Source organism: the organism of the source record quoted next, unplaced genomic scaffold, assembly GCF_019419815.1.
Source record: "Pyrus x bretschneideri cultivar Hongxiangsu unplaced genomic scaffold, Pyrus_bretschneideri_v1 Contig93, whole genome shotgun sequence".
NCBI classification, from domain to species: domain Eukaryota; kingdom Viridiplantae; phylum Streptophyta; class Magnoliopsida; order Rosales; family Rosaceae; genus Pyrus; species Pyrus x bretschneideri.
Genome location: NW_025999835.1, coordinates 854,963 through 866,729, shown reverse-complemented (window position 1 = coordinate 866,729; position 11,767 = coordinate 854,963). Strand labels below are relative to the sequence as shown.

The 11,767-nt window shown below is 36.2% G+C and overlaps 1 protein-coding gene and 1 pseudogene across 2 annotated transcripts; both read right to left on the bottom strand.

Moving 5' to 3' along the window:
* Nucleotides 1-3,217: 3,217 nt before the first annotated feature.
* Nucleotides 3,218-8,111, bottom strand: LOC108867816 (annotated as a pseudogene).
* Nucleotides 8,112-8,830: 719 nt separating this feature from the next.
* Nucleotides 8,831-10,326, bottom strand: LOC125473713. Of its 2 annotated transcripts, XM_048576920.1 has the most exons (4): nucleotides 10,156-10,326; nucleotides 9,790-9,935; nucleotides 9,300-9,383; nucleotides 8,831-9,156 (listed from the first exon to the last, which is right to left on the bottom strand). In XM_048576920.1, exons 1-4 carry the CDS (start codon nucleotides 10,224-10,226, stop codon nucleotides 9,038-9,040), a joined length of 420 nt encoding a protein of 139 aa, XP_048432877.1. In that variant the 5' UTR covers nucleotides 10,227-10,326; the 3' UTR covers nucleotides 8,831-9,037. The 2 variants fall into 2 exon arrangements, 1 of the variants encoding a protein (XP_048432877.1); XR_007255516.1 differs by lacking the exon at nucleotides 9,790-9,935 and having other exon boundaries at nucleotides 8,831-9,383.
* Nucleotides 10,327-11,767: the final 1,441 nt, after the last annotated feature.

Below are 11,767 nucleotides of genomic sequence, written 5' to 3'. Positions count from 1 at the left end.
TGAAACATTTTTTCATACGGTTTCTAACGCGCATCAACGCGTGGGCAATATTTTTAGTATAATGCTTAAGCAAACAGCATTTTAGGGCACAGTATTTTAAGTAACAGTGGGACCTATTTTTTTTTATCAGTGAGTTCTCTAGTACTAGTGCAGTAGGGTATATAAATCATACGATAATTCTTGGCCACTCAAAGATGAGGAGGAATTCCTTCTCAAAATGTTTCGTGGACGATTCACAGAACTTCATGTTATAATGATTGAAATCGTTAATGATGTAAATCATTATGTAAATATCATCTTTACTAAGAAAACAATTCACAGAACTTCGTGTTATAATGATCGAAATCGTTAATGATGTAAATCATTATGTAAATATCATCTTTACTAAGAAAACATAAAATTAAAACAAAGGTTGTTTAGTTAATCAGTTTCTGTATAAAACAATTCGTAATAATACAACGATCTCACTCTTTTTTATTGTTTGTAGAAGTGATCTTTACATAATAATATATAATATGAAAAATTCTAATCATAAGTATAAAATTGTGTGAATTTGTAACGACGCATTTGAGGAAAAATCATATATTTATACTAAAAAGTCAATCATAGTACTATTCACTTTACCCTTTATTTTGTCCTTATCATTAAAATTTAAAATTTTTAAGTCATTTTCATTAGTTTTCCTTAGAAATTAAGAAGAGAAGAAGTGGTGACTCTGCACCTGAAAATGATGAATAATCATAGCTTGCAATCTTATTGTCCTTTTTTTAAGGGGAAAAAAAAAAAAAAAAAAAGAGCAGAAAGAAGAAAGTTATGAGAAATGGCTGTGACCATATGTTTGTTAGGGGATTTGGATCCTTACCGGATTCTTTTCTTGGGGATCCTAAGGATTAACGAACACAAACTATTGATAAAAAATCGTACGGCCATAATATATATATTTTTTTTCATGCAAAATGATTGTGCTTTACTTTTAAAAATATAAAAAAAATTTAATTGGAATCGTACGATTTTTTATCAACGATCTATGTTCGTTGATTTTTAGGATCCGAGGGAGGGGATCCGGCGAGGATTCAAATCCATTGTTAGGTATACCTGCTGATGGGACTGCAGTTCATATCAGTGAACAGAATATCCTGGTGATTCCTTGATTACCGCATAACTACACAACTATATATATATGTGTGTGTGTGTGCGTGTGTGGGTGCGCGCGCGCGTGTATAATATACCATGCATGTAGATCTGAAGAATGCAATTTTAAAACGTAAATGATGCATGTCATAATTTTAAAGTGTTAATACATGTCTATTTAAGGAAAGAGGATTATCGCCGAATGATTTTTGTGAGGATCTCAAGAATCTTTTAATCATATCCGTTTTATCATATATTGTGCGATCAGTTTTCGTCATGTACTGTTTATATATATATATATATATATATATATATTCAATTTTAAATAAAAAATTTACAATGATTTCTGACTGCACGATGTACGATGAATGGATGTGATTTAAGGATCTCCAGAATCCTCACAAAAAGAATCCGGCGAGGATCATCTCTCCTATCTAAGTAGTTGGCAGTGCTCAGAACCACCATAGTCCTTGGTGCCTCAGCCAATGAGTACAACTAGAACCTATCATGTTTTAGGATGTGTTATACAGACAAGGATTTTCTATACTCCCACTTCCGGTGCCCTCTCGTGCCCTTCTGTTTGTATGGTCACGGTTAAGCCACATCAACATTTTATATTACTATTCATTTTTATCTTATTATCTCTATTAAAAAATAAATATATATAATGTTGATGTGGCTTAACCGTCACCACACAAAACAGGAGGGCACCGGAAGTAGGAGGGCAGACAATCCTTGTCTGTGTTATACATGCATTATTAGGAAATAAAAATGGGAGTAAGATTCTCTCCCCTCATATTCTCATTCCCTTCCCTCCCCTCATCTCACATATTATTTTTTGTCTTATTGTCTCTATAAAAAGAATTAATATAAGATGTTGACGTGATTAAATCGTAACCGTTCAAATAGAAGGAGAGGGAATGAGAGAGAGATTACGAGGGGAGATAATCCTCCTCCATAAAAATGTCCTAAAGTTTTAATCAAATGTTACAAGTTTATATCATTTCAATCAACAGTCTGCGTTAACTATCGAAATATTTGTTAATATTTATTAATAAATTGAATTGTTGATATACCTATTAAAACATATTTTTCTACCTTTGTTACGAAGTTGTCTGATAATCATTTCGTTTTCAATTTTCACTTAAATAAAAATTCAAATATTCCAAACGTAATGATGAATGTTGTAAAACAATGGATGTCCACTCAAAGAATTAAATAATGGGCATGTTGCCCTTCCATTGTCTGCACACTACTCCTATTTTCCATATAAATACAAACCCCACACAACATCAAAGTGATAAATTCACGGAAGAGATTGTGAAAGAAAGAGAGAGGAAGGAAGATGAAAGAGAGAGAGACAAAAGAGAGGAAGAGGAGATGAGAAAATAGTGAGAGTTATCTTTGTACTCCTATTATTCTAAATTATAATGAAAGTACTATTGCTATCCCAATGATGTACTCCAATCATACTGACTGTAAAAGAACCTCATAAATGTTATGTATTGTTTTATTTATTTCATTGCACACCGTTGATTTTACAACAATGAACAAATTTTCAGATTACATATGCAAAAAAATTCTTTAGTAGGCCAAAAATCAATTGAATCTTGATAACCCTTTCTTTTTCTTTCTAAAAGCAACGAAACGAAGGGTTCATCACCGAATCAGAATCTTGTTCATAATTGAAATGGTGGGGTCAGGGTTTGTTGACAATTAAAACGGTCGTAAAGTCGAGTTCCCGCTTTGATACCAAAAGTCAGATAAGTGAACCACAACTAATCACGATGATAAAAGACGGTTGTATCAAGCCCAACTGGATATCCAAGAATCGTGTTCGTTCATTGTACATCGTGCGATCAAATTTTGTCAAGTATTGTCTGTATTTAATTTTAAATAAAAATATGTAAAATAATTTCTGACCACACAATATAGGATAAACGAACATGATTTACAGATTCTCGAGATCTTCACAAGAGGATCCGGATTCGTATTGAGCAACGAAGAGCTTTGCGATCTCTAACGAGGACGCAATATGGCCAATACCTAGGGCAGGAACGAACACCAGCCCTGCAGCTTTACTCCATTTTGGAGACGAAAAAAGTCGTAAGATAGAGACAAAATACAGAATTATAGGTGCTTGGTTAATGAGGATGGAATCAAAGCTATACATATACATGGGGTTAGTCTTTCGGAGACACATGTTTTTATGAGGTCCACTCAACAACGTATTTCGAATACCCAACCACTTATCTTTTGTCTTACTTTACAGGTCATGTCTACAAAAAAACTATCAAAATCTGAAACTATATGACCGTTGGATTAAATTCAGTGTTTCTTTATATAATTGTATTCGTCTATTTTCTTCACTCCAAATGAATGTTTTAGTGGCTTTAAATTTGTCTTATTTTTTTGCAGAGATGATCTGCATAATGTATTAGAATATAAGCGGTTTGGATCGCTGAAATACATCAACGACACCAAGCTAAGGAGAAAATTTGGGGGCCTCCGACCACTGTTCCGGCAGCACTACCGGCTGACAAAGACGATGCCGGTGACGTTCGAGATGATGAATCCTGCATTGCCACGAACAAAACGACGTTTACATGTATTTAACGTAAGTAAGGAACTCGATTTCTTCCATAAAAAGAAAAAGGAAAAAGCGCCAAAGTCACTTTAGGATTAGGTAGAAAGTTATAGAAGAAAATCTCCATACGACGCAACAAAGTTGAAATTAAGCAAGTCTTGGCAACAAAGAATACCTAGTGAAAGGACTTCCCCCCACTTCTGCACAGAGGAAAACGTCCGCCTGCAGCTGCAGCACTAGAACTCCCCTTCAACGGGCAGTGCACGTCCGTTTAAGTTTTTTGACGGAGATTTCCGCGGCCATATTGGGTTTCCTCATTTGCCCTGTAACCATGACCAAATTACAGAATTTCTGTCACAGGATTATAACCAATTTTCCTCGTTCATGACCGGCTGTGACTCGGTAACATGAGAGCAAATATACATACTTCACTTTAACAATATACGTAACAGGAAAGCATAAGAATGCAAGGTAACATATGATATAACTGTCTTGCTTCACAGCTTCCATATCGAATCCAGATGGCATTTTCCATATTTGGCTGGTTGTGAGAAATGACAGACATGAGATCAATACATAAGCAAGGCAAAGTATGATAAATACTGAAATCCAAATAACACAACGATTTATACTCGTTGAGAATAAACCTCCGTTTAGTTTGGAGACGGCAATGAAATTCCAGTATTAACAAAGGAGATTACAAAAGTGATTTAACTCTCATAAACCGAATCCCGCATACATCCAAGCTTACACAATCAAGAAGATAAAAGAAATCAGATGGGAGACAAGCCAATACAAAGCTTCAATACACATAGAACAAGACAAGGAACTTTGGGTGTGGTACCAATACAGAGACTCTTACTCAACTACTTAATTGCTCTCGGCGCAAAACTAAATGCATACAAACAAGTGTGCTAGAGAGCACAAAACATAAACATTTTCAAGAGTGCTAAGTAGAGCGACCAATATAATACGAGGCACCCAAGATTAAGGCAAATGGAAGAAAAGAAATAACCCAAGACTAAGTCATGGCCATGTGCAAAACGAGAACAGGCAGAAATCGTGCTTTATATCCAACCTGAATAATATGTAAAAGGCTTTTTTGAGATGGAATCTTATTAACTTGATCTGGCTTAACCACCACTGTCCTGAGTTCACTACCAAAGACCATGTGGAAAGACTTGAGCAACGTTGGAGAAGCATCTACGATACACAACTGCTGACCTGCGCCAAGTTCCAAATTAGCAAGAAAGTATATTCTAGCTGCAGATACAAACATCATGATACACGACATAAATGTAAGATGAAGATAAACTCAATAAGAAGACGTGCCCACTGACTTGCTTGCTAGAAACCAGGCAATCTAGTTGTAGGAAAATTCACGCTTTTAATCCTGTCATTAAGCATGTAATTTTAAGAAGCTAGAGAAAATGCACGCCATGGAGGATTAATGTCGGATCCGCAATGACAAAGGATTGAAACTAAGAAACTTACATGAAGGACAGTCTTCCACGGACATATACTTCTTGTTATGATCCTGCAAAGGAGTTGTGCTACAATACAAGCATCGAATGGTGGATATTTGCATGCAGACTTGTCGAAGTTAACCACATTGAATGCTGCAATACGAGCATCGAATGGTGGATATTTTGCATGCAGACTTGTCGAAGTTTACCACATTGAATGACAGCATAAGCAGGAAAAGAATCTTTTTCAAGTATTCTTCATCACTCATTAAGTTCCGATGCATCTAAGGAAGAATTGAGAGAAGGCCTATAAACAGTATATTTGATCTTCACAGTCAATTCCTCCAACACATCATATATCTCATCACCCTGAGGATGGTTTTCATCCCTAGACGCAAAACAGTTCAAAAAACCGTTAATATCAATCCAACTACATCCAGTCCCCTTCCTCAAACCTTTTTGCCTCATTTGTTTCCTCACGTTATCAACATTTTCCCACTTGCTTTCCTCGGCATAAATATTTGAGAGCAAAACATGGTAGCTCGTTTTGCTATTTGCTGCCTCTAGTTCAAGCAATTTCCCAGCAACAATCTTTTCCCAAATCAAAAGGTTTATGAATTCTGCACGCCCCAAGAAGTGAACCCCAAATTTCCATGACATCACCCTCTTCGCCCAACCCTTGACAAACTCGGAAGCTTCAACCAACCTTCCAACCCTCCCTAACATGTCTGCTATACAGCAATAGTGTGCCGTTAGTGGTTTAATACTGCATTCCCCTTTCATTGAATCATGTATCGAAAGACCTTCATCAACCAAACCAACATAAATGCATGCAGACAAGACTGCAACAAAGGTTATGGCATCAGGTGCAATGCCGATTTCTGCATTGAGTGAAACAAAGAGAGAGCTCTCTCACCCATTCCATGTTGACCATAGCCCAGTATCATTGTGGTTTAAGTGACAGAGTTCTTCTCGTGGGATCCGGAGAATACATTTTCAGCATAAGTAACTGCACCACATTTGGAATACATGTCAATTTGAGCATATCCCACAGACTTTTTGGTCAAGGTAACGGCGGATAGAGAACCCATGGAGTTGTTTACCCATATCTATGTTTCCCACTGGATTACAAACTGGGAGAATTGATGCTAAGGTCACGGCATTTGGTATGAGGGTTTGCTCAAGCATATGCCTAAAGACAATGAAAGCTTTTTCAGTTGGCCCATTCTGTGTGTACCCAGCAATCATAGAATTCCAAGTAGCCAGATCTCTATCACAGCTTTAGTCTTTTTTTAAAACCCATTTTGCGATCCTTACGGAACCAGATTTAGTATACATGTCAATGAGATAACTGTTCATCCCCTCAAATTATATGTCATGCCTAATAAGATGATCATGGATCTGCTTTCCAATATCCGGATTCCGAAGATTTGATGAAGCTGAAAACATTGACAAAACTGATAGCACTCGACGTTATTCTCATTCCAATCATCATCCTAAATTGCTTTACAGCTTCTGCATATCTCTCCGTCTTAACATACCACGAAACCAGCGTATTCCACGCAACCACATTCCTCTTACGCATTGTATCAAACACCCTACGCACTAAATCATAGTCGCAATAATCAAAGTCATTATAACAAGCAGAGTACATATTCAAAGCGAATTGCACACAGTCCTACTGGGGTTGGGAAGGCACCGAAGAACATGGCAATGCATGGCTTTACCCATCTTAAAATTGCGGGTGTCGGCGCAAGCTATGAGGGTGGAAGAGTAAGTGTAAGGGTCGGCCTTGGTGCCGGGAAAGGAGGATTTCATCTGGGAGTAGAACAAGAGGGATTCATTGGGCATGTTGTTGCAGATGAATCCAATGATGATGGTGTTCCAAAGCATAGTGGAGGGGCGAGGCAAAGTGTCGAACAGTTGGCGGGCAAGGTGGAGTTGGCCTTCCTGGCAGAGTTTGCTGATACGGGAGCGGACGGTGGGGGTTTTGAACTTTGGGAGGTAGATGATTGGGGAGGAGAGGTGGTCTGGGGTGGTCGGTGTGGTGGTTTGAAAGGTGGGGGTGGGGGTAGGTGTGGGTGTGGAGAGAGGTATACGAAGAGCAGAGAAGGCTGTTTGTGCGCTTTAACTGAACGTTTAACTTCCATTTTCTAACCTTTTTCCCCTCTTAACCAAGAAACAAAGTGTCTGACATGCACTACGATGTATCTAGTCATTGATATGAGACTAAAACCACTTAATAAATAAACACTAGCTTACTATGGTTATCCCTATGAGTATCATTTTTAGTCTGAAGAACTCGTTCGGTGTTTAGGATTGGATTGGATAATTAGTTTTGGTGAATGTTGATTGAAAAAATGGATATCAACGTCTACCCTTGTCCAAGTTAGGTTTGGCTTCTCTTCTGCATTTGTCCACCTTAAAGACAGAAGATGAATTAGTCGTGAAAGAGCTTGTCCCCGCCAATCCCATTAAATGGTACAAATGGGATTGATAATCTAGCAAGACAAAACATGACAAACCAAGAAATTGAAATATAACATAAAGATTTTATTGGTTTGTCTTAAGCCTATCCATTTCGGAGACGATAATGAAATTTCATTAATAAATAATAGGAAATCGCACGAATGTGTTTAAGGCTTTTGAGCTAAAATGGTCTTTGAGATTGGCATAACACTTCACTTTGGTTCCTAAGATTTGAAATTGAAAGAAGTGGTCCTTGAGTTTGTTCACCATCAATCATTTTGTTCATTCCGTGAAAAATCTTTGTTAAATAAGGACCAAAATAACAAAAATATTCTCAATTTTTGTCAAATCATTTTGGCCTATTGTTTATTAAATTGAGGGTATTTTTGTCATTTTGGTTCTTATTAAAAAAGATTTTTCACAGAATGATCAAAATGATTGATTGCGGACAACCTCATGAACCACTTTTATCGATTTCAAATCTCAGGGACCCAAGTGAGGAGTTATGCCAATCTTAAGAACAATTTTGGCTAAAATGCCATTTTGTATTCATACAACTTTCATTAAGGATAACCGTGAAAAAAAAATATTTTTTCTTAAGGGGCTTTTAGATCCAATCCAAAAATATAGATAGATTTTAGAAGTGAGTCCAGCTTTTAATTACATGTTTTTATTTCTTTCACTCATTTTATATTCTAAAAAATATTAAAAATCAATTAAAATCTTCTAATATCATGCATTTTCCAACTCCAAAGAATCTAATTAATATCCTATAACAAAAAAACTAATATACTAACATAAATCTATATTGAAAACATTTTATTCTAACTCAAATAACAAATATATGAATGTATATTATATAAGCGTGATATGAAACCTAGCTAAAAGGTAGAAAAAACATAATATACCTATAAGTAAATCATATTAATCTATGATGGGTTGATTATAAAAAAGAATATGTCATATAGGTAGGTAAATATAATTAACCTGTGATATACGTTGATTATAAAAAGTAAAAATAAAATCAATAAATGGGGTTTAAAGCAGGAGGAAGAAACAAGACATTAAAAAAACATAAATAATCAAAGAGATAATTAGGAAGAAATTTAATTTTTATAATAAATCTTATCATTAAAGAGATAATTATTAATAATAAAATAATTATATTTAAAGAATTAGACTTATTTTAATAAACTGAACTATTTCTACTATTGGTTCAAAAAAAAAAAAATAAAGGAACTTATATCAGGTTTTCCTTTTCTTTTCTTTTTTTGATTTTTTTTAACCATACATGTATTTAGTTATAACCTCTAGCTCCCATAGTTATACAATTATTTTACTCCAACATGATTATATAAAGGTTGTACTATATCACATTTACTTATCAAGTTTTGATAAGAGAGAAATGATTAATCACTTGCCTTGTCCCCATCACTATGTCCTGTAGTCCCTTCACAACCTTTTCTCTTACCATAGAACTCAATGCTAGCATCCATTGCCAAGCTCAAGGCAATAATTTATGTACATTGGACTAAGGTACCGTTTAGTACGCAGACGAGACAGGACGGAACGAAACAGAACGGAACAAAGATTTTGTGTCATGTTTGGTATGCGCAAGATGGAATGGGACTAAATGATTGACTTACCCTTTTTATTTGACTCTGTCTCTCCCGTCTCTCTACTTTCTCTTCTTCCATATGTTCCTTGTTCTTCACATGCCCAGATTGCTCCTAGTAAACAAAAGGATTGATGTCAACAACATTGCAATAACAAATGCTCAACCCAAAATTTGATCAACCACTCTATTAACATAATCCATAAATTATTCAATTTGATCATAACTTTGGCATCCCAGAAAACACACAAATCCAACCTCCTTTCACAGAGAGGAAGAACGCAAAACACCCAACCCAGAACCCAATCAACTTCTGGAAACCCTCCAAAGTTATAAACCTTCGTAAGGAAAATCAAATCCAAAAAAAATCAAAAGGGTCCATGAATCCACCAATATCAAAAGGGTTCAAACAAAATTGATAAGGAGTTTCAATTCACACACAAAGTTCCATACTTTTAGCAGTAGAATGAAAGTGCAACATATTCCAATCACAAATTCAAGTGTTTTTGCATCATGGGTACCAATCGAAATCAAGATGAATGTCTCAAACCGATCGAAACCAAATTTTACAGTCGAAACCAGGAGCCGAAGTTGTGCGTTAATGGACTCCAACTTCTCCAGATTCCTGTTAGCCATTGCTCCCCACTGAGCCTCATTCTGCGGACAACTAACTCACCACAAAACAAAACACAAAAATTCAGAACTTGACAAAATACAAAATAAAAACCCAAAAAAAAGAATTTGAACAAATGAGATTGAAATCTCGGATTGGATCAAAACACAATGGCACAAAATTCTGATCAGAACCCAGAAAAATAGAGCCTGTAAAATGGAGTAATCAACAGGCAAAAGCCACGATGCGGAGAAGAAAGCAGGGAAGGACGCACGACGCAACGAGAGGTTTGAGGGCTTTCAGGAGAGTGCCACCGTGAGAGCATCTCATCAAGCAACCTTCCATGGCAGTTCTAGAGACCGTGGCATTAACCAGGGAGGTGGGAGGCGGCGGAAGGAAACTAAGATTGGGTTCGGATGTATTTGTTGGGATTGGGTTCAAAGAGAGGGAGGCTACGGGAGAAAGAACGAGGGTAGAGAGTGGAATTAATAAAAAAGAGGAGGGGTATTGTTGTCCCAAAAAAAATATAATTTTGTTTTCCATGGGTTAGAACAAGTTGTTCCAGGGGGAAGGTGGAACAAAGAAATGGCTAAAACTCGTTCCACGAGATAGCGCATCCCAATCATTTTGGTGTACCAAACACGGGACGGAATGCCTCGTCCCACTGCGTTCCGTCCTGTTCCACGTACCAAACGGTACCTAAGTGATCAATGTTGACAAGGTGAAGTGGAGCACATATATTTAGGGATGGTATTGGTACGGTATTGATACGATCACTGTACCAAAACCCATTTACCAATTACCATACAAAACTTTTGGTATGATAAAATCTATTATTATTACCCTGTCAAACTTTCGGTATACCGAATTTCGGTATGCTAAATAGTTCAGTTGACATGATATGGTAATGGTAATTACCACTTTGTTTTGGGTCATTCTTTTGGGCCAAATTTTGATTTACTTTGCAACCCAATTCACGGCCCAAATGTGTTTTAGTCACTCCATTTGGGTTTCTAAAACTTTTTTATTTAATTATGAGAATTTTATAGAGATTCATTTAACAAGAAGTAAATAGATGGAAGAATTGTTGAAGAACCCAATATCCCTAAAAAAATAATACAAAGATTCCTAAATTCCATCTCTACATTCTTTAAAATTATACAAAAATTAACTTGATAGACGAAGACAAGGAGAAAGACATCCCAATTTCATGAAGAAAAGATGAGATGGACTCCAGAGAGAGGGGGAGGAGAGAGAGAGAGAGAGAGAGAGAGAGAGAGAGTCACCAAAATTGGAGCAACATAGATGAAGTCGGTGGCTAGATGAGTGAAAAGATGAAGAGTCGCAACGCAAGAAGGCTTAGGTTTTTATATTGAGAAAGTAGAGGTTAGAGGGTGAGGTGATTGGATAAATGACTAGGAAAAATAATATAAAGTGCGTATATAATGATAATAATACCTAGTTATATATAAATGATGTAATATTAATAGTAGTGGTACGGTACGGTGTAGCACTGGTAATAGTTTTGAATACCATTACCGTACAAAAAATGTATGGTACGGTACACATGCCGTATCATTACCAATGGTACAAATTTTTTGGCACAACTTTAATATGGTACAGTTGATAATTCGGTTGGTATGATAATTTGGCAAAAAATTTCATCCCCTACATATATGACCCAATACACATTGGCGGCAATAATTCGACTGTGAATAGCATATAACCCAAAACACATTGGGCGGCAGTAATAGGTGTGAAGGTCAAGGACCTTGAAATTGAAAGTACTAATTATACAACACCTATATTTTTTAGGTGAAACTATAGCGGTTAAATACCTTATATTATGTGTTCAATTCTACAATCGAATTGCCAATGGGACATTT

Coding starts and splice junctions, on each gene's coding strand:
- LOC125473713 (XM_048576920.1), bottom strand. CDS start 10,226: ATGGAAGGTTGCTTGATGAGATGCTCTCACGGTGGCACTCTCCTGAAA. Junction 9,384..9,789: donor ATTCATCTTGATTTCGATTG/GTACCCATGATG, acceptor TTTGTTTACTAG/GAGCAATCTGGGCATGTGAA. Junction 9,157..9,299: donor GACAGAGTCAAATAAAAAGG/GTAAGTCAATCA, acceptor TATTGCCTTGAG/CTTGGCAATGGATGCTAGCA.